Here is an 18,204-nt window from a genome sequence, read left to right on the forward strand (position 1 = left end):
GGCATTGACTGTTATGCCAGAGACTGGTTCGATTCCGCCCCGAGGTGATTTCACAATCCTCCCCCATCTCTCTCTCCCACTCGCTTCCTGTCACCATCTCACACTGCCCAATCAAAATGAAGGCATAAAAGCCCCTAAAAAAGTCACACACAGTGTCTCTCTCTCGCTCTTGCGCACTCGCACACGCACTCTCACTCTCACTCACACACATACACACACAACCTGGGCTTGACACTGACACCTGACAACCGGCCAAATGCTGGTAAAACTAGGCTGTGGCTAGAAATACTTTCAATGTCACTAGCCAATTTGGCCATCAGCTTATTCTGCTGTATCACGTACGCTTCATAGTAGCCTATTTTCTGTTGTTTGCCGTGTGTATCAATTGTTCGTATTTAACTCAAGAAAAAGCTCAGTAACTCAGTTTCTATTTGCTTTATATACTTCCATGTAGAAAGCTATACACTCATCTTGCTTTAGCACCTCATCTTCTGAGGTTAGACGTACACCGTCATGATCAAGTAAAAACACTTAAAAAACGCTATAAAATCTGTGGCTAGTGGAATACCTGAATGGCTAGTGACTATTGTCATGGGCTTCATTGTTGCAGGGGGACCACTGTCTTGTTGAGCCAAAGATGCACCCACTTCCTTTTGTTTCTTAACATGGAGAGGGCCGGGCTCCATGTAGGTATTTTTTTTAATTCCAAGTATGGGCAGCAGATGGGGCCAAAGAGTCATCTGTGTTGCTTTCGCAGCACATCATCACAAAATTCGTATCACGTGTACTGCTGTCCGAAAATTGTGACAGTTTTGCCTAAACATGCAAAAAAAAAAAAACCCTGCTTCCATCAGCAGTGTTAGTTGATGCATTCCTTTTTGTCCATGGTGCACATGTAAATTGGTTACCAAACATGTTTTTTTCTCAGTGGGGCTTGGTGTTTCCATCAATAATAGACAAATTTACATTGTGGTATTTACTCCTCATGATCAATATCCAGCATCATACAGACCCTACACTGCACCCCACATACCATGCTGTGCATCTAAGATAAGAAGATAGACTATCAGAGTAGACAAAAACATATTGTTTTATTTAATATTGTTTGTTAACATATTGTTTTATTTAATATTGTTTTTTAAAAAAAGGCAATAGCAGAGTCGTATAGCTTAGCTTATAGTATGTTTTAACTTCACCAGTATGATACAATGCATGAAAATGGCATTGCATATTACCGGTATAAGAGATTGTGTATTATGGTCTATTACTGTAAGAGTGAGTACACAGTTAATACTATGAGGAACAGTACACACTATTCCTCATCACTCCTTTATCTATTTAAGGTTTGATTCAGTGTTGCAGGAGGGCGGTGGTGGACTCAGCAAGCTGTCAGTGTGAATGTGCCATGATCTGACATCTACACTCGACCCATCTCACCCAGCACCACCTCCACCTCCACCTCCTCTCTCCTTCAGTCTTGTGCTCAGTCTTGCCTAACCACACAGTACTCAGCTTAGCTCAGACACCAGGGGTGCGTTTCTCAAAAGCGTAGTTGTTAGCAGCTAGCAACTTGGGTAGTTATTGCATTGGAAATAGCAAAGTAGCTAATGTAGTTAGCAACTATGGCTTCGAGAAATGCACACCAGCTCTCTGTACCAGTGGGGGGCTGATGGCTGAGCACACAATGGAGCAGCATGATCCCATACACACACACACACATTCTGTAGGCTATGCACACACGCACAAGCACACACACACACGCAAGCACAAGCACGAGCGTGCGCACACACACATACATACACGCACGCACGCACACACATGCACAAGCGCACAAACATGTGCACACACACGCACGCACACACACACACAGAGGAAGAATAAAAGAGAGAGACAGAAAAAAATGTGTGTGCAGTGAAGAATCGTCTCTGTCCCTGTAGAACTGCATAATAGGCCTACCTACACACCCACACAGAGAGAGAGAGAGAGAGAGAGAGAGAGAGAGAGAGAGAGAGAGAGAGAGAGAGAGAGAGAGAGAGAGAGAGACAGAGACAGAGACAGAGACAGAGAGAGAGAGACAGAGAGAGAGAATATGTGCACAGAATCCCCTGTAAGACATTCTTAGAGCCTGGGCCTGAAATCAATCTTATTTTCTCGGAGTAACACAGTTCCTGATTCACAATTGTTACATCCAAACCTACATTCCGCATGCTGCACGCAGACAGCCATTGTGAAACAAACATCCAGAGTAAGCATATTTGAATAGGTCTAACATAATTTCTAATAACGAAAATAAATCATGATTACCTTGAGGTATCAACAACCGTAACTAAAAGCTAGATTTTCTTGTGGGGAAGTGTTGGGTGATTTCAGTTAAATTGGGCCACTGTTTTGCATAAAAGTGAATGGAAAAAAGTGGCCCAATTTACCTGAATTCACCCTAATGCTTGCCAATTGTAGTAAAGAGGAAGGCTTGCTTCAGGCATTTAGCACAATTAGGTACATGCAGAAGGGAGAAAGGAATAGGGAGGGAAATAATCAATGAGACTGAGACAGGGCAGATACAGTAGTGGGCATGTTCTTATGATGGAGAGATAGATGCAGAGAAAAGGAGTCAAGTAGAGAGAGAAAGAGAGAGAGAGAGAGAGAGAGAGAAAATGAGAGAAAGAAAGAGAAAGAGAGAGAGAATGAAATAGAGAGAGAATGAGAGAGAGAGAGAGAGAGAGAGAGAATGAGATAGAGAGAGATAGAGAGAGAGAGAATGAGAGAGAGAGAGAATGAGAGAGAGAGAGAGAGAATGAGAGAGAGAGAGAGAGAGAGAGAGAGAGAGAGAGAGAGAGAGAGAGAGAGAGAGAGAGAGAGAGAGAAAGAGAGAGAGAGATACGGAGATGGACTGCTGAGTGAGTGAATGTACTCTAAGTGGGAGGAGATGGAAGACTGACCGAATGCGATTGTGACATTGAGTGATGGTGCTGTGCTGATCTGATGGTGAGTGATTACGATTAGGTGACAGGCAGGGCAGTTGGTACACATGACAAAGTGATAGCAGGGTGATCAAGTGGGGCAAAGTAAATTATCAAGTGGCCCAAGCTTCAAATAGAATTAGACCATACTGTTGTTGTTTGCTCTCAGTAGCCTGCTGTTTGCTCCCAGGGCTTGTCTCAAACAGTGCTCTGCCGACTACACTTCATTAAAGTGCTCAATCTGCAGTACGCACTTCTTTATGTGTATAAGATATTTGAGGTTTTTCAGGAGCAGGATGGAGGTAGGAGGAGAACTAGCCTGGCTCTCACGCAGACCCTTGGGGGGGGGTATATACAAGTCAGTGGTTGAAGTAGTATGTGATTAAAAAAAAAGCCATGTGAATTCTCCAATCAGGTCCGAGCTGTTTTGATCACACCCATGCCTTTCCAGATGGTTGGGTAACCATTGCGTGAGAAGCAGGTTAGAGGAGAATGCCGTCTAATGCTGGCTAATGCAGTATTTTCCTGTATGGAAATGACTTATGTATCAAGTTGACCACAATTCACCCAACATTACAATAGGACTATTTAGATATATGCAAATGCATCTCCACAGTAAAATGTGTAAGGTGTTTTGCAAGGTGTCACACAATGTTTTGTATTAGTGTTCATAGGATTCGAAAACATTTTCCACTCTGTGTTCTTTCAAATGTCACTCTCATAGTCTTACAGCCTTAAAGGGACACTGTGTGAGATTTTTTGTTGTTTATTTCCAGAATCCATGCTATTTATTCACTAATGTTACCTTTTTCATGAATATTTACCACCACCATCAAATTCAAAGTGTTCATTATGACTGGAAAAATCGCACTTTTCATACATGAAAAGGGGGATCTTCTCCATGGTCCGCCATTTTGAATTTCCAGAAATAGCCATTTTTAGCTGTAAAACTGACTGTACTTGGTCCATATTGGAAAATATTAGTTTATTATTTAGTAAACTTTCATGAAAAGATCAAATTTGGCAATAGGCAACCCAGTTTCAATGAGCGGCATAGTTGCAGTACCTTTTTTTGACCATTTCCTGCACAGTGTCCCTTTAAAATGTAAGATGTGAAAGTGCACGTCACCTACAGTAGGTCCTTAATCCAAAACAGAAGATAAGAAACATTACCTCCATATTGCAATTCTTTATCATTTGGAGGGCAACGGGTCAAATAGCTGCAAGTCAACACCGATTTCCTTCTCACTTTTCCATCAGTCCAAATTGATTTTACTCAATTTGGTGGTTTGACCAAAGCTGCCTGGAGGTGTAGAAACAGGGAATGTCAATTTTCCAGGCGTGTAAGTTTTGCTGGAGTGACACCCCTGCTTTCTCGACGCACGGACGTTGGAGGGTTGTTCGAGGAATGATTGCTCGCTCCCAGGGCCGGAGTTAATAGGGAGGGCGAGTAGGGCAATTGCCCCAGGGCCCAGGGCCCTCCTGTATTGATCTTGGGGGCCCTATTCTGACCTTGGCAAGCCGTATAGGCAGGGGCCCTATGAGTGTCTTGCCCTGGGGCCCTGTGGGCAATTGTTCTGCCACTGCTCACTCCTCATCAGTGCAGGCTAGACTCTCATTATAACTGTGAACATGATGATTGTGTAAATTGTGTGCAGCGGAAAACGGAAGCTCTAATATTGGCAGTGTGGTGATGCAGCAGCTCCCAAGATGACTAATCATATTGACTCAATGGATGTAACCTAGTTTCTCCACAGACAAACACACAGCTTGTGTGTGCTTCAGTCAAAAACAAATTCAGTGAATGCAGGCCGTGCAGGCACACAATTTTCTGTCTCATGAGGACTTTCAACCACCAGCGCATCACAATGTGAAGAACCCATGTGTCACCTTCTTCGTTATATTCGCGATCACAATCCTCACACAATCCTCAGAACTGAGTTAGACTAACAGTTCCAGCTTTTTCTTTTTTAAAAATTGAGCTCAAAATGTAACACAATAACGTTCATTACTACCTCAGCTCTACTAGCACAGCGATTCCAGGGTAAACTCCTTTAAGCAGTACTCCATTTATCGACGCGATGAGGAATGGATCATTAAAGCATAACACCTTTGTGTAATTCAAGTGTTACCTAATGCATTCATCATGCTATTGATTAATGTTGTAGAAACAACATTTATGCAGTGGGCTGACAGTGTTGCTTAACGATGGTGGGCCCTGTGGCTCGCCCATCTATCTCTTTCGGAAGGTAATGGAGGCAGGATGCTCTGCACTTGTCCCGTTCTGCCGACAATTAGGTTTCATTTTCGCATCAGTGGCTGCTGAAAAGAGAAGGCTCCTCTCACTTCCATGGCAGAATTGATTTTACACACACGCATACACACGCATGCACGCAGGCAGGAAGGCATGCACGCACGCACGCACGCACGCACGCACGCACGCACGCACGCACGCACGCACGCACGCACGCACGCACGCACGCACGCACGCACGCAGCCCCACCTTCTCTCTGGTAGTCTTTTACGCAGTCTTTCCTTTGTTAGCGCTCCTTGGGCTGAGAGAAGTGCGTATATCTGAAGGAGATGTCTAACAGGATGAGGCCATGGCCGGGACCATTTGATAGCACTAGAGCCAAGGCCTGGACTGGCAATCTGCCATAAAGGGCATTTCCTGGTGATCCACTCCTCAGCGGCCAATGGTGTCGGGTTTGTTTTTGTTTGTATTTTCATAGACTATTAATAGAGATTGGCAGACAATTTAGAGCAGGCCACACAGAAATGCCCATCCCAGCGCCCAATGCAAAAAGTTCAGCCCTCATAAGACCTCTGTCCAGCCTTGTAAAGGCAAATTAAAATCCATACACCAGAAGACTGCCATTAAAAGTTCTTTTGTGTTTTTCCGTGACCTTTTGATCCCCCCCCCCCAGGCTCTTCCCCTGGCCTCAGGCTGAGTGTTTTCCTGTGAGCCCATTTCCATTTTGTTTCATTGTCCAGATTTAGTTTTTTTTGCAACCCGCCCGCATCAAAATTAAACTCCTTTTCCCTTTTGTTTCCTGTGGTGACCTTTTGAGTGCTCACAGCCCTTGCCTCTTGACTGATGAGACCTTTCTGGGTAACTGATTTTCCTTTGTCTTCAAAATTGCACCCCCCCCCCATACAGCATCCAAATTAAAGTATATGTGTGTGTAATCAAAACCTTGCTTGGTCAACTTTTATCTGTCCTAGCCTGCCCGTGAAGTGATTGAATTCGCTCGGCATATGGCTGTCTTTTTACTCGCCAACCTGCTGCCTCGCCTCGCCTCGCCTCTTCATTACAGCGTCCCTGTGATGTCACTCAGGAACTGCCTGTCTTTATCAAGCCTGTGTTTCCCCTATTGAGGTTGACACAACTTTCACGGCTCAGAGAGCGCTCCACAAATTAAACATTCTGTTTGGCTTAATTACGAATTAATGGACCCCGGTTCCTTTCACACTTTTTTCCCTCCCCTCACCAAGAACATCCTTAGTAAAAAAAAAACACAGCTCCATCCACAAAGAAAAACAGCTTCGCCTCTGTTTGTGGCACAAAGGCTGCTCACAGGGGTGGATCTAGCCATTTTGGGGCCCTAGGGCGAAATTTCAACACGGGGCCCTAAAAAGTTATTATATAGTCATACAATTCTGTGTTTTGGTGCTATTTAAGTATTTCCAGTCATATATATCTTCGATTACTTTGCGTAAGTGACAAAGCCTACTTTTTTTGGGTGCTAACTGCAACTGGTGTGACAGTTGGGGCCCCTATGGAGGACAGATTTGGTTGGGGCCCTTGGCATTTGCCTTGGTTTGCCTAATGGAAAAGTCTGCCTCTGGCTGCTCCGTTCCGTTCCATCAATGAAAAATTGATGCACCTTTCATGCCTCAGCTCTCCAGGTATTTTTTTTTCCCCCTGCTCGTTCTTTCGTATTTTTCACACTCTCCGTGCTGGGTCATAAGGTTAGCGGTTAGCGGTTAGCGGCAGCTGCAGTGCCTCAGATCCTGAGGTGCATTATTGCTTTAAGAGGTGAGTGTTTATTTGTAAACTGTGTGTGTGTTTTTTGCCAATGCACCAGGGACAACATACTGTAGATATTATATTGAATCGCGTTGGAGTGCTGTGCCCATCTGTCGAGCCTTAAAGGGACACTGTGTGAGATTTTTAGTTGTTTATTTCCAGAATTCATGCTGCCCATTCCCTAATGTTACCTTTTTCATGAATACTTACCACCAGCATCAAATTCTAAGTATTCATTATACCTGGAAAAATTGCACTTTTCATACATGAAAAGGGGGATCTTCTCCATGGTCCGCCATTTTGAATTTCCAAAAATAGCCATTTTTTGCTGCAAAAATGACTCTACTTGGACCATACTAGAAAATATGTGTTTATTACTTAGTAAACTTTCATGTAAATATCAAATGTGGCAATAGGCAGCCCAGTTTCAATGAGCAGCATAGTTGCAGTACCTTTTTTGACCATTTCCTGCACAGTGTCCCTTTAAAGACAGCAGGGCAGGTGTGTGTGCATGGTATAGGAGGAGCACTCAGGGTCTCTCTGCTCTTCTCTCCGCATCCTGCATCATCTCCCAGTCATATTCATCAACATGTACCTTTTATCCAAACATAACACACACAAACATCACTGTATGTATGTAAGCACGTGCATGCATGCGCACACGCACGCACGCACACACACATTCAAGCACATCACTGCACGAACGCAATGTGGGTACGCAGGACTACGCGCACACACATCCTTATCACTAAGCAGTGCACACACACCCACACCCACACATCACTAAGCAGTGCACACACCCACACCCACACATCACTGCACACACACCCACACACACACCCACACATCACTGCACACACACAATATGGGTGCACAGGAATACGCACACACACACTCATCACTGCACAGTGCACACCCCCAAACACACACACACACACAAACGAAAGTACATTACCATGCACATGCACACAAACATGCACGCACACACGCACGCACGCACGCACACACACACACACACACAAACACACACACACAGCCCCGCCTTGATGTCTTTGCGGGGTTTCCCATTACCTTCCGTCCATATTAACCCTAACAATAGCTAAAGGATGCTAAACTGTGCCGAAACGAAAACAATTCCTAACCTTAACCGGTCAGTGAGGAAATGTTTTAACACTTTTACTTTTACCAGAAACAACAAAACTACCCCAGCAAAAGGGGTCAAAACATGTGGGGTCCAGGATTTGGGCCCCACATGGAACGAGGGCCCCACCTTGTTGGTGTGCTCCCATAGCAGTGGCCTCAGAAAGGGAGATTGGTGCAGAATACACACGCGCGCACGGCCTTCTACTCACCCACCCACCCAACCACACTCACACACACAAACCCAGCCAACCACACACACACGCGCACAGCCACCCAACCACACACACACACACACACACACACACACACACACACACACACACACACACACACACACACACACACACACACACACACACACACACACACACACACACACACACACACTACACCTAGCCAACCACACACACACACACACACACACACACACACACACACACACACACACACACACACACCCCAACTGTAATTTCACTAGCGCTCCAGCGCCTCTGTCCTTCAGTACAGTAAATGGGGCTTCATTTCCTGTTCCATCGGCACTATCGACTGCTGCTGTAATACACGAGCCCCTCTCTATGCAGTCGCCACATCACATATTCGATTTACAACCCTGGGGTGAATTTCTCAAAAGCGTAGTTGTTAGCAGTTAGCAACTTGGGTAGTTGCCAATGGGAAATTGCATTGCAAGCAACAAAGTAGCTGACATAGTTAGCAACTACGCTTTCGAGAAATGCACCCCTGGCTTTACAAGCGCTAAAACTTTTCTCCTCTGCCGCAGCATACCTTACTCTGATTTAGGTCATTATGTCTGTGGCCCGGGCGGCAGGCCGGGTGACTGTATTAAACACTACGTACTATAAGTCCTTGAGAATTACTGTAATATACTTTAAGATACAAAGCCTGGCTGGGATAGAGGGGGGAGGGCAACAGCATGTTTTCCTCCTCCAGTGACATGCAAGCTCCACTTACAGATGCAGCAGACATACTGTCTGCATGCTACACTGACCGACCCATCCCATCCCATCAGCTGCGACCACCACCACCATAGTAATCGGCTCTTTGACTTGGGACTCGGACACATCAACAACTCATTTCCCGTGTTAACTCTCAGTCGCTTAGTGTGTGTGTGTGTGTGTGTGTGTGTGTGTGTGTGTGTGTGTGTGTGTGTGTGTGTGTGTGTGTGTGTGTGTATGTGTGTGTGTGTGTGTGTGTATGCGTGCGCGTGTGTGCACATGGGAGGGGTGATGTTGGGGGATGTGTGTATCCTTATTTCCTTCAAGTGAGGCAAAGCGCAGCTCATCATAACATTACACTGTATTCATCTGACAGGCTCATCAGGCGTGGTGACTTATAGTCTAACTTACTGCGCACAATTAAGAAATAATGGCCCTGGGCAGTCCTGCTGGAGCAATATGGGGTGAGATACATCACTCAAAGCGAACACTGTGTGGCTTACTTACCCACAATGTTTCTCTACTGTTTCAAACTATCAAGCCTGTGTGAACTGAGATCATCCGGCGCAGTCCGCCACTCTGGGCTCAAACTCGCAACTTATCAATCAAAAGATCGTAATGAAGATCCAGAGGTATGCAAACGTTGCATGCGTTTTAATTAAATAAAGCTTAATATTTTTGGAGCACAAATGAAATTTGCAGGTCAATTGTTTCCGACTCGAACTCGCAACTTTCCAACAAACTCAGAGGCGTGGGAGGCAGGCACAAAAAACAAGTCAGCTGTCAGTTGTGTTTCTTGAAAGCGTAGTCGCTAGACAGGCAGCAACTTGGGTAGTTCCCAAAAAGGTCATGTAGCTACTATGGTTTCGAGAAATGCACGCCAGGCCGCTAGCTCAGTCACCAGCACATCTGAGGCCTATACTACAAAGCTGGTTCAGGATAAGTTAATGTGAAGTTAAGAGGTAAATCAACTAATACAAGAGCTTTCCTTAAGAAAGTGAGGACTCCAGGCTCTTCTATTAGATGATTTACCTCTTACCTTAACCTTAAATGATCCCGAACCAGCTTTGTAGTATAGGCCCCTGTTTGAGGCTTCGGCAGGAAGGGTAACTTGGGTACGTAACATTCTGCAAGTTGGCATCCATTACACCTCTGTGTGACCCTTTGTTGTGTAGTCTTTTTTGTACAGATGGGCCCACCAGTGGGCCTGTTCACACTTTGCTAGAAAGACTACAAAAACATCATAACATCTCATACATCATCAACTACATACCTTACTATATTCTTAAGCAACAGATAGAGGCTTGGTCATTACAATTTTGAGGACTAAAAGTTAATAACATTGGCTGTGCGCAAAGGGGTTAAGCCTTCAGCAGGTAGGGTAATATTCTGGCAATCTCTGCTAGATGGCATTTGTTACACCTGTGTGACTCTTCGTTGCCAAGCTTTTAGCTCTTCTAATGCAGAACGCAGCTGCCAAAGGATCAACCAGTAAGGCATTGGCATCGGGATCGTTGTGTCATTGCGATCCCCACAGCTCACCACAGCACACAGAATTGAATTCCACCTCTGCATTTAGAGTAGCCAAAGTGGCATTTGTGAGCATTGAGCAGCCCAACATGATCTCAAACGAATTGCGTCTCATTTTTCACGCAAACCAAAAACTGAAATTGCGTTGCATTTACGACGCATTGTCTTTGACACACATGCGCAGTGGTCATGCACTTGTCCATGACAGGTTAGGTTTAGGGAAAGTTTTGGTCAGGGCACAAATTTAAAACTCAGAAACGTGGCAGTACTGACAGGTTAGGTTTAGGGATGGTTTTGGGAAGGGCACAGTTGTAAAACTATGAAACATTGCATTACTGACAGGTTAGGTTTAGGGATGGTTTTGGGAAGGGCACAGCTAGACCAATCAGAAGTTACCTATGTGCTCGTAATATGTACGCAAGCGTCGTAATATGTACGCAATCTTGGATGTTGGTTTGCGTGAGAAATGAGAGGCAATTTTTCGAGATCAGGCTCAGAAGCCACAGTAATGGTACTGCCAGAGCTGTGTGTGAACAGAGTACCATATACCAGTGAACCTACCAGTGTTGCCAGATTGGGCTGTTTCCCGCCCAATTGGGCTGCTTAGGATGGCCGTGTGCGGGTAAAAATGGCATTTAGCAGAAAAACCCGCCCAATTTTTGCAATAGAAATCAATAGAATTGGGCGGGATTTTGAGCTTCTAGGCGGGTTTTGAGCATTTTATGGGCTGGAAATCATCAGCCTCATCTGGCAACCCTGGAACCTACACTGTTCAGGCCACAGACAGGTCCGTTAGGGATTCAACCAGAGAGAGTTCTAATCTAATATCATTGACTCAACCCCTTGGCCACGGGTCAATTAACTTCACCACTAAACCACCACTGCTTCAAGACATGGTTAGGTGTTCGTGCAGTAACGACATTGTGCGTCATTAATCAGCAAGGCAAAAATACCGCTGCAATCTGTCAGCAGACAATGCCAGGGCATCTCGAAAAACTACAAAACACTTTTCCGAATACATGGCTGGTTTGGAACGATGCAGCGCCAGATATTGTTACTTCTCTTGACATATATTCACAGACATGAATATCACTGTCCACTCCCCCATTTAATTAGAACCGCTTCATGCACTGCTAAATATGCAGTATGTCATAATACCTGCCAACACATACAGTGCTTGCAGTGCACTGCATGTTTCACTGCATATCAAGTGGGCTATAAATAATTTGTAGAATTAAAAATGGTGAGATGAAATTTGCAAGTTTGAAGGTTTTCAGTTCACCATAGAGCACTTTGGCTCACCTGAGATTTTCAGTTGCCCATATGATGTCCACATTTCCAACAAAAAAAACAGTATGAAAACGGTGCAGAATGAGGGACAGTGATGTGATGAAATGAAGCCTGTGAAATGAACCCTGTTCTGGCCATTGTTCATGTGTCATGTAAGCACAGTGATACTCTGCTGCCATGCATACCATGAATGAATGACTTACAATAAGAAGCAGGACTTTTGAAGAGATGAATACAGTTCTCAGTGAAATTATCTCAGTAAATTACTTTCTAATCTTAAATGCACTGGATAAACACACACCCCCCCCTCTTTCTCTCTCTCTCTCTCTCTCTCTCTCTCTCTCTCTCTCTCTCTCCTCTCTCTCTCTCCTCTCTCTCTCTCTCTCTCTCTCTCTCTCTCTCTCTCTCTCTCTCACACACACACACACACACACACACACACACACACACACACACACTGCAATGCAATGCAATAATAATGAGATGTTTACCTCACTTGATTGACTGAAGGATATAAGGTCAAACATCCCCCCCCCCAAGTATACACCCCCCCCCCCCCCCCCCCCCCCCCCCCCCCCCCCCCCCCCACACACGCACGCACGCAGACGCACACACACAGTTTCATCCCCAGATCAGAATGCAGGTCACTGGCACATCTGTGCTCCGGCATCTGTGCCCTGAGGACCCACGGAAGGCTACAATCAGCACCAATGAGCCCTGCGCTTATGTCAATACACGGGACGTTGTGCGCTTTAACCAAACCAGTGGTGCCCGATTACGCCTCCATTTTTTCCATGTCTCCATCTGTATCCTCCACACCGTGGAAGCTACTGTTATCGACCCAGGGCTGTGTGTTGGTGAAATAAAATTATTGTGAGTGCTTAGAACAAGCCGCACATGGGTGGCAATGTAGTGCAGTGAAGTTTTCGTTACCTGGTCGGGATCTTGACTCTGAGATAGCGGTCAATAGCAATCGCTAGGAGGGCAAGGATGGAACTTTGCGTCAGTACCAGCACTGTGCACGCCACCATGAGACAGCTGTAGAAGTGAGTTTGAAGTCCGATACTAATGGTTATGGCCAGCGGGATGACCAAAGCTCCGACCGCAATGTCAGCCAGGGCCAGCGAGACGATGAAACAGAACGTGGTGTCTCTTAACGACTTGTTAATTTTTACAGCCCAAACGACCATCACGTTTCCGATGACAGAGGACACGGCAATTACCACCTCCATTCCGATGTACAGCGCTTGGGAGGAGGAGAGAGCTTCAGGCATGTTTGCGATTGATGAAAATCAAACTCAAAATGGTTAAAAAACTAGTCTACTCTTGTCAAAATAGCTTTCAAAACGAGCAGGTTACGCACAAAAATGAAAATCAAACAAACGAAAAACAATCCACAGACGGACCACTCTAAGACTAATAATAATTGCCTAAAAATAAAGATATGAAATGTTGAGGAATTCCAATTAGAGCCCAATGTATTCCCGAGGAAGTTTCACATTGTGGTAAGAAAGGAGTTGCTGCAATACTTCAGTCTTCTTACTATGTCCGTGATTTCTTTGTTGGCTTCTCGTGTGATAATGTAGCACCTATCTATCCACCTGCTCTTCCAGCAATGGCTCTTCCATGTCCGACGCATTAAAAAATGCAATCATCCTTTGTTGTTAGTCCATTCGTAATGTCTTGGCAGCACCCTAAAATACAAAAGGCATGGACAAAAGTACCCATTTAAGCGCGCAATGTGGTGCCCGATGCACAATGGTTCCAACACTCCCGGCTGCTGTTCCGCTTCTGTCTTCGGAATAAAAGCAGCACGGTGACCCAAAATAGCTCTGAAAATAACGGGAGGTTTTCTTTTTGTATCCAGTCACACGCTCGTAACCGATTTGTATTCCAAAGCCCGAGTTTACACTCTAGGTTTCCTGTAATTTCAGATGATTGCCTGATGAATGAATCCCGTAAGATAAAATTCCAGTGAACGAGAGATGGTCCTCGCGTGGGAAACAACGCCTAGAGCGAGGAAGACACAGTTCTGACTGTCCCAAACAGGAAAGGAGCGAAAGACTTGGAGACCGCATGCTGGTGTGTCTTGCAGCGCGTATTTTAACACGTTTTTGCCATAGCGCCTGTCCAGAGAAATCTAGGCTACATGCTTGCGTTAAATCGCAGCGGTTTACACACCCGTTGCAATACTACCGCTATGGTCATTAGGAGGAGTTCTTATGAGCATGACGTGGGTGAAAAGTTGACAGACACCGGCTGCGGGTTATAGAAGGACGAATACACTCAGTGACATAACTTTCTAGAACTCGTAAAGCGTCAAAACAAGTGTTAACATGAATTGCACAATTCAGTCCGTAGACAATTGCAGTTGTAGAAGTTGCACGCACACGAGTGTATTTGCAAAGCTTCAGTTACTCTACATTGCAGCATTAGGCTACTTAGGACAAAGTACAGTCAAAGGGCACCTAACTGAGAGCACAACATTGATCAAAGAGTTTTACATAGATCAAATTGAAATAACATATTTCCATCTAATTAGACTAATGGAGATGGTCTAGGGCTTGGCTGGCAGAGCAAAGTGCAGCCAAGGGATAGCCAGGCATATTCGCAAACAATAAAACCTTCAAATGAGTTGAATGAGTGATTTGAGTAAGAGTGAGCGAGTAAGTTTCAAAGTGAATATTCTTTATGTCTTCCTATTGTAATTAGTCATAATCTGTATGACACACACTGTTGACCAAAGAGTTAGGTCCAGAGCACAGCAAATCCAATAGTGAGGAAGGTGGGGACAGGGGCCTATACAGTATGTGGCAAGGAGATCAGGGGACCCCCTCCACCTTGAGTTAAGCACCACAGACAAATCCACACACACACATACAAACAGATGACACCAGCAGAAACCACAGCTCTTGTCACTTTCATGTGATGCTTTTACTGTTCCCTGTTTGCTGCCAATGCATGAGCCAGCGATAACCATGTGACACAACACTATAAAACGTGTATTTATGGCCATTTGAGGAGCAGCGGGCCGCAGTGCATAGTCAGGTGAACACTCTGGATGTGTGTGACTGATCTATGGCTTTGGCTTGTTCAAACACCCTTTGGCTGCAGGTGTTAGCCAGAGGAAGGGTTGCCAGATGAGGCTGATGATTTTCAGCCCAAAAAATGTTCAAAACCCGCCTAGGAGCACAAAATCCCGCCCAATTGTATTGATTTCCATGGCAAAAATTGGGCGGGCTTTTCTGATAAATGCCATTTTTTCCGCACACGGCCATTCTAAGCAGCCCAATTGGGTGGGAACCAACCCAATCTGGCAACACTGGGCAGAGGAAGGCAGGAAAGAATAAATTACAGTCCACAGGATTCCAAATAATCAAGCTATTTCAATGGCCCAAACAATCACACGGTAGGCTACAAAATTACACCAGGTGGCTCCAACATTGGTCACTACATAAGTGTCTCCAACGTTGCGTCACAGAAAAATGGTCTACGAAAAACGGTCTGCCTTAAAACAAACGCACCAATCATGCCCCTTTCAAACCAATCAAATCGTCTGTGCCTCTGATAAAGCTTTCCCTGCAGATGTTGGCATCTCAATGACAATGTGCACATGTTTTGTTGGATACCATATTGTATTCATGAGATGTGTTCAGTCTGGTGAAAAAAAAGCTCCCGCTTTGGCTATTTTGCAATTAGCGGACTCGTTTGTTTTAACCGGTGCTCAATTTGAACGGCTCTGCAAAGCTTCAGCAGCCAAATGATGGCTGGCCTGGCAGCGAAACAGATGGGCTTGTTTACCGAGGCAGACAGTAGCTCACGCCGTGAAAAGGAGAGAGGAGACAAGACAGTGGCAGCATACGTATACGTCTTTCCTGTACAGTTACCCAGCATCCCCTGTCACATCTATAGTGTGTGCAGATGCAGCAGTAAATCCTAAGCAGAAAGGCTGGGGAAGAAAGTGCCAGAGGAGCGTTAAGGAGATCCCACACAGCGGCTGTCTTTGGTCCCAGCTGGGTGACTGTCACGTTAGGTGACGGATGGCTTCCTTGCTTAGCAACTATAAAGTGGAAAGATCCGTATTACCGGGGTGATGCCTGCCCAACAATGTCTTGGTCAAGGGCCAGGCTATAAAACCACCTTAGCCTGACTATTATCGACTTTCAAATCTCGGACAGAGATGATTCTGGTCTGACCAAGAAGATAATGAATAACGTTTCCAAATTGCCTGGTTAAGCCGTCGGTTTGCGAATGTTCGAGGCCAGAAAGAGCTGTGCCGAAGTCTAAACCAAACATTTTCTTAGTCCCAATAGAACATCTCTGCTTCAATCACGTCACTGCCTTGAACACGTCTCTACCCAGGGCCGTTGAAGCTGCTCGAAGTTGATTGATTCCCGACAAAGTGTGTGGAGCTTCCAGATTTCTGCGGAGCTTAGAAAGATGTTGCACATTGAATGTGTTGCATCACTAGGAGGACGGAGCCTGGCTAATAAGACCTAACTTGTTCATAGGCAGCGGCCCTAATGCCACCCCTTTTCTGGAAGTGAGTGGTTTTAGCCTTCCACATTAAACCCAGTAGACGCAGGCAGCATTCTGCAGAACTGCACTTATTTCCTTTACCCTATTATTGTGGTGCTATAATGGAGTTCCTGCTCTGATTTGCAGACTTCTCTCGAGACAATCAAGTCCATGCTATTCTAGAGACTTAATAGAGTAATTACCCAACACCCCCCCCCCTCCCACACACACACACAAAATGCACACACAACGCTGTGAGTGTAGATGTGAATTTAACCCATATGCACAGTTTGCATTAAGGTAATTCAATTGAATGGCCTGTTTTCTTTTCTCATTAACAGTTGATGACTAACATAGAATCTCAGAATCAACAGGGGAGGTGTTTTATTTCCGAATGTTTTCCACCAGGGCCGTCAGCTGACCATATGCTATACTGGGGCACAGAAGGGCACTGAGAGATAATACAATTATTTACATTATTTTTTAAAAGCTTGTAAATTAAGTAGACCTCCTATATTATTGCAAGTAGTGCATGTGCACTATTTTGTTCTGTAGATTACTCTACATGCTTGAGCTAAATTCTAAGGTAGCAAGGTTGTTGTTTTTTTGTGAAACTCATACCGGGGCACAGCAAATCAATACCCAGGCACGTGCCCCTGTAAATTAGGTCTAGCGACGCTATTTCCCAAACTCCATATTTACCATCTTGGATGACACTGTGGTCATGAGCAGAGTGGCGCCACACAGCTGTGCCCCTGATGTAGAGCAGGGATAAGACGCCAACTTCCTCTTGAAGATTAGGCCGACATCTGTTTGAGGTGTTGTACTGTAAATATACGGCCGCTGGGACCAAACAAGAGAAGATATGAGCAAATTTTTGGATATTACCTTTTTTATCATGCCTACTCCTTTACCAATTTGGTAGTAGTAGACCTATACAGTTCTATACAGGCTATAGTCAGTATGAGATTGATGATAAGTGCCAATACACTGTCCTTTTGATATGTCTATAGAAGTAAGCAATGTGTATCCTGCCCAAACAAATGTGTTACAGACAAATAAGCTTTGCCATATGTAACTCTGTATTCTGAAACATTGCTGGAGCTCAAGTTGGCAAGCGTTATACATATCTGTGGACCTAGGCCAGATGGAAGCAGCAATAGCCTATACACTATAGGTCATGGATGAGGACAGTGGAAATGGCCATTGAACCTATGATTACTTTAAACATTTGCTTGGTCAGGGATGTCCTCTGAGGGGTAGTGGTCCAAAACGAACTTGGATGTGGGGGTGGGGTTGTTGGGGTTCTATGGGTAAAAACTAAAAAACTAAACTTGCATGCTGCGATCCAATGCATTTACTTCATGCTAGAACATAAGCATTGAGTGAGGCGAAAGTTATTGAACATGGGCCAACTCGGACTCACAGGCTCCATTGGGCATGAATGGACAGCCATTGCTTTCTGCACATTGATGAGTCATGAAGCGCAGTGCAATGGAGATGGATGAGACAGGCTGCAGCGAGCCAGACAGGCCGATAATCACAGATCCTGTTGCCAGTGGTGATGAAGAGCCAGCAATGCTTATCAGTGTCACATTGCAGATTAAGTCCTTATTTTTTATTCAACTCACATAATTTCGCATGATGACAATACAGCAGCACAAGAACTCATTGGCCAAAACCAGAAGGGGTTATGTTATGTTATGTTATGTTATGTTATGTTATGTTATGTTATGTTATGTTATGTTATGTTATGTTATGTTATGTTATGTTATTCTGG

General features: G+C 44.9%; 1 protein-coding gene across 1 annotated transcript in view; it reads right to left on the reverse strand.

Annotated features, from left to right (window-relative positions):
- adora1b (adenosine A1 receptor b) overlaps nt 1–14,056 on the reverse strand; it is a 28,383-nt gene extending 14,327 nt beyond the window's left edge. Inside the window, exon 1 of the mRNA XM_063207978.1 lies at nt 12,840–14,056. Coding sequence (XP_063064048.1) covers nt 12,840–13,180 — 341 coding nt within the window. The 5' untranslated portion in view covers nt 13,181–14,056. The remainder of the gene's footprint in view (nt 1–12,839) is intronic.
- Nucleotides 14,057–18,204: the final 4,148 nt, after the last annotated feature.

This window comes from Engraulis encrasicolus, chromosome 10 (genome assembly GCF_034702125.1).
Source record: "Engraulis encrasicolus isolate BLACKSEA-1 chromosome 10, IST_EnEncr_1.0, whole genome shotgun sequence".
Taxonomy (NCBI): Eukaryota; Metazoa; Chordata; class Actinopteri; order Clupeiformes; family Engraulidae; genus Engraulis; species Engraulis encrasicolus.